Raw genomic sequence first — 3,549 nt, forward strand, 5'->3', positions numbered from 1 at the left:
TTGGGGGCGGATGGGGGAGAAAGGATAGAGAGAGGAGAGAGGGGAGAGAAAGGAGTACGAAAGAGAGAGGGGGGAGAGAGAGGGGGGAGAGAGAGTGAGAGAGAGACAGAGAGACAGAGACAGAGACAGAGAAAGAGACAGAGAGACAAAGAGAAAGACAGAGAACGAGAAAGACAGACAGACAGAGACAAAAAAAGAAATATTTCGTTCTTCACTTACTATTGCTGTATATTTGACTTCATTGAACGTTTGTCTATCCGGGCGGATAGAAAAAAGGTGGAGGGGGGGGGGGGGGGGGAGGGGGGGGGGTGCATACAAAACGTAGTGCCAGGTTCTGTTTTCATTCATTGCTTGTGTCCGACAGGGCGATGGACAAGACACCCAAAGATCAAAGGGCGCAGGCCGCCAGAGCCCGAGGCAGTCTAGTCCACGCCCATGGGAGCACCAGGAGCGGAAGTGGGAGTATAAAAGCCCGGATGTAAGTCAGGAACCATGACACACATAGTTACTTACATAAGATACATACTGTCATCATCATTAAGTGGCAGATCTGTAACAGACCAAGGTTCCCCATTTATTCCGTAGCTCGGGTGCTCTAAAAAGATTATATTATTATCTTGATCTTTTCCACCGTCGCCCATCTTTTTGGGCTCTCCAGTTAAGTTGCTCTGGGTCTACCCCTGCCTCGTTTGCCTTCAGTTTTGCCAGTGAAATGAAGCCTGTATGCCTATTCCAGCGTCCCATAAACTGCATTTGCCTTTTCATGATTGTTTTTATCAACGAGCAGCCTACATGGACTTTTTCAAGTACAACCTCATTTAATTTGATTTCTTTTTCCTTACAAGAAATTCTCTGCAGTCTCCCTATAAACCACATTTCTGATGCTTCTTTTCTGTTATATCTCCGGAGAAAAATTACGAAAACTCAAATACATTCTGTACACCGGGTTTATTCTCGCTCTCTTTGTTTAGCCCATTTCGTATTTCGTAATAATTATGAATTCACAATTTGAGTAGCTCAATGCAGTTACCGCTAGTAATGATTCGAGAATGACTTGAATTCGCGATTTTTTTTTTTTTATCACGAAAATAGCTAATTCAATTCGCGCGCTAAAATAAAACCGGAAAGCAGTAATGCAATGTATTAGGATGAGAATGTCACTAAGGGGGCAGTTAACTTCTTTTCTATATTTGACTTGTTCTTTGAAACAAAATCACATTTTATGCTTATCCGTCTTAGAAATGACTTCTTTACGACGAACTATAATTGATGTTTTATTGATTTCAGCAATTCTTACCGATGAAGGTAATTGCATGTGAATCACTTTTGGTGCTTTCAAATGTCTGTTTCACTTTTTCTTCTCTGTTAACTCTTACCAGAATATTGTATGATTGCACAAACGTTTTCGTAATGATTATTGATCGCAAAGTTCTGTGAGAACAAAGACAGCGATAGTCCTCTGAGCTAAGCGGACATTGATTTGTTTCTGTAATGTGCAGTAAATACGACCTAAAAATGTCTGACTACTCAGGATTTCCTTGAAATGATTGGCGACACCCACTCTTATGAGACATTTGAAGCTTTGCAAACATTTAGAAGAGACTGTGACAACGGGGAAAGTCAACATGCCGTCATAATTGATAGTAGAAATTCGAATTTGAGATATGGCATGTTTTATATATCGAAAAAATATCACTGAATGGAATGCACCCTATGTTCACATTTGGTTGAAGTCTTAACTCACTTCTTATCAATCAGAAATTTGATCAATTTAACAAAACCACTCTTTTACTGGCTGGTGTCACTTTTTGTCTAGTCATAATTGAAAAATCACGATTATTGCTCCCGTACTGCAATTGCGTCTACTTGAATGTTCACCTCCAGTGGCCACCATTTTCTATTCGTCAAAGCAGCCAGTTGTTATCTCCTTTTTTCTGGGCATGTCCCCCAAAGGGAGTAAAGTGCTGTCAAACATCTGATCGCAGATGAACAATTGCGATACATGTACATGTATAATTTACTTTTTATTGTTTCGTTTCTCCTTTCTGTTCTTTTTTTTCTGTTTCCACTCTTTCAATTACACAAGTTGTCAGCAACAAACATGATATTTCTCCTTCCATGATGATAAAACATTATTCGAGTGCTACATGGTTTTATCGGTATTTTATCCCTTCGCAGATGAAAAGGTTTTTGATTTTGTGGTTTCCAGGGAAGGGGAGAGGGTTACACTAATGAACTTGTGAAGCTGAAACGTCTCTTCTCTCTCATTGGCAGACAGATTTTTGTCCACATCTGTTAGTGTGTGATGTACGAATTGAGATAAACGCTGTTTTACTACAACGTAAGGTTATTGAAGTTACGGGAGCTCTGGTATAACGTCCATCTCCGATAAGACTGTTTGTCTCAATGTTAATATAAGCTCGAAAGCAAACAAAGCAAACAGCGCTTTTGTCAAATCTAAGGAAACTTTTCTATTGGAGAAAACTTGACCTGAATTAATGGTGTAATGGTTAGGGCTTTTTCTGTTCTATTCAGAACATATTGTGAATTCCATTCCCGAGTGAGGAAGTTTTAAATGGAGTATTGTCATCTGCCAGCTGGGATGTTGTAGGCTATCCTATTTGCCCTAGTAGGCCATTGAAAGGCCTAATCGAAACAGCCCGCTAGCCAAATGATCTATAAAGTGTTCCAAAGAAGCATGAAATATTTTCAATTAGATAGACTAACAAGCAAAACAAACCAAATAGAACGTTGGTCCAAAACGAGGAAAGAACTGGAGACACCAGCTGTAACAAACTTGCCCGTTCTTGTTTTGAACAGCCTGACCTCTGGATGTATTACGGCTTCCGGCCGAAGGACTCAGACGATGAAGAGGAAGACCGCTCCCCCAGGAAAGACAAGACCAAGGGAGGAAAGAAAGACGATGTAAAGAAACCCGCTTCCGACTCTGACACGTAGCATGTCAACCCCCGCCAGTTTTTCTGTTTCTTTTGTACCTTTCTTTTTATTTTTTTCTCCTCGAGTAGATACGTGTATTTATTTAAGTGTAGATAGATTTAGCCTTCTTTTCGTTTGAAGATGCAGTGTGAACTGGTATGAGGTGCATATCGCGCGCACAATCAATGTAAGAATTAAAAAAAACAGCATATTTACGTCTTAGAATGAAACACGTTCAGTGTTTCGTTTTGTATATTTATACTGTATTATACTAATGAGCCTACGCAGAGATAATTTCCATTTTGTTGTTAACGTCATGAAAATTAGAAGTCGTGAAAATGATAGAATACATGTAAGGCAAAAAGTCAGTGAGTCACAGAAAGGTACTCAGGGTTAAGTTATCCATGTGTTGCGGGTGAAGAATATTGTATGGAAAATGAGCTTGCGTATGTGCGCGTGCGTTTGCTTGTGTGTGTACGAGGGTGTGTACGTGTGTGTTTGTGTGTGTTTGTGTGTGTGCGAGTGTGTGTCTGAGAGAGAGAGGGGGGGGGAGAGATGGAGAGGAGAGGGGGGTAGAGAGACACAGAGAGAGAGGTGGGGATCGAGGGGGTG

At 40.7% G+C, this 3,549-nt stretch overlaps 1 protein-coding gene across 1 annotated transcript in view; it reads left to right on the forward strand.

Moving 5' to 3' along the window:
• LOC101846653 (titin homolog) overlaps positions 1-3,549 on the forward strand; it is a gene marked incomplete in the record, with an annotated part of 84,698 nt that overhangs the window by 38,381 nt on the left and 42,768 nt on the right. The window contains 2 exon segments of the mRNA XM_013082631.2: positions 365-478; positions 2,821-2,925. Of these exon segments, the coding sequence (XP_012938085.1) occupies positions 365-478; positions 2,821-2,925 (219 nt within the window).

Source organism: Aplysia californica, unplaced genomic scaffold (genome assembly GCF_000002075.1).
Source record: "Aplysia californica isolate F4 #8 unplaced genomic scaffold, AplCal3.0 scaffold00186, whole genome shotgun sequence".
Lineage (NCBI taxonomy): Eukaryota > Metazoa > Mollusca > Gastropoda > Aplysiida > Aplysiidae > Aplysia > Aplysia californica.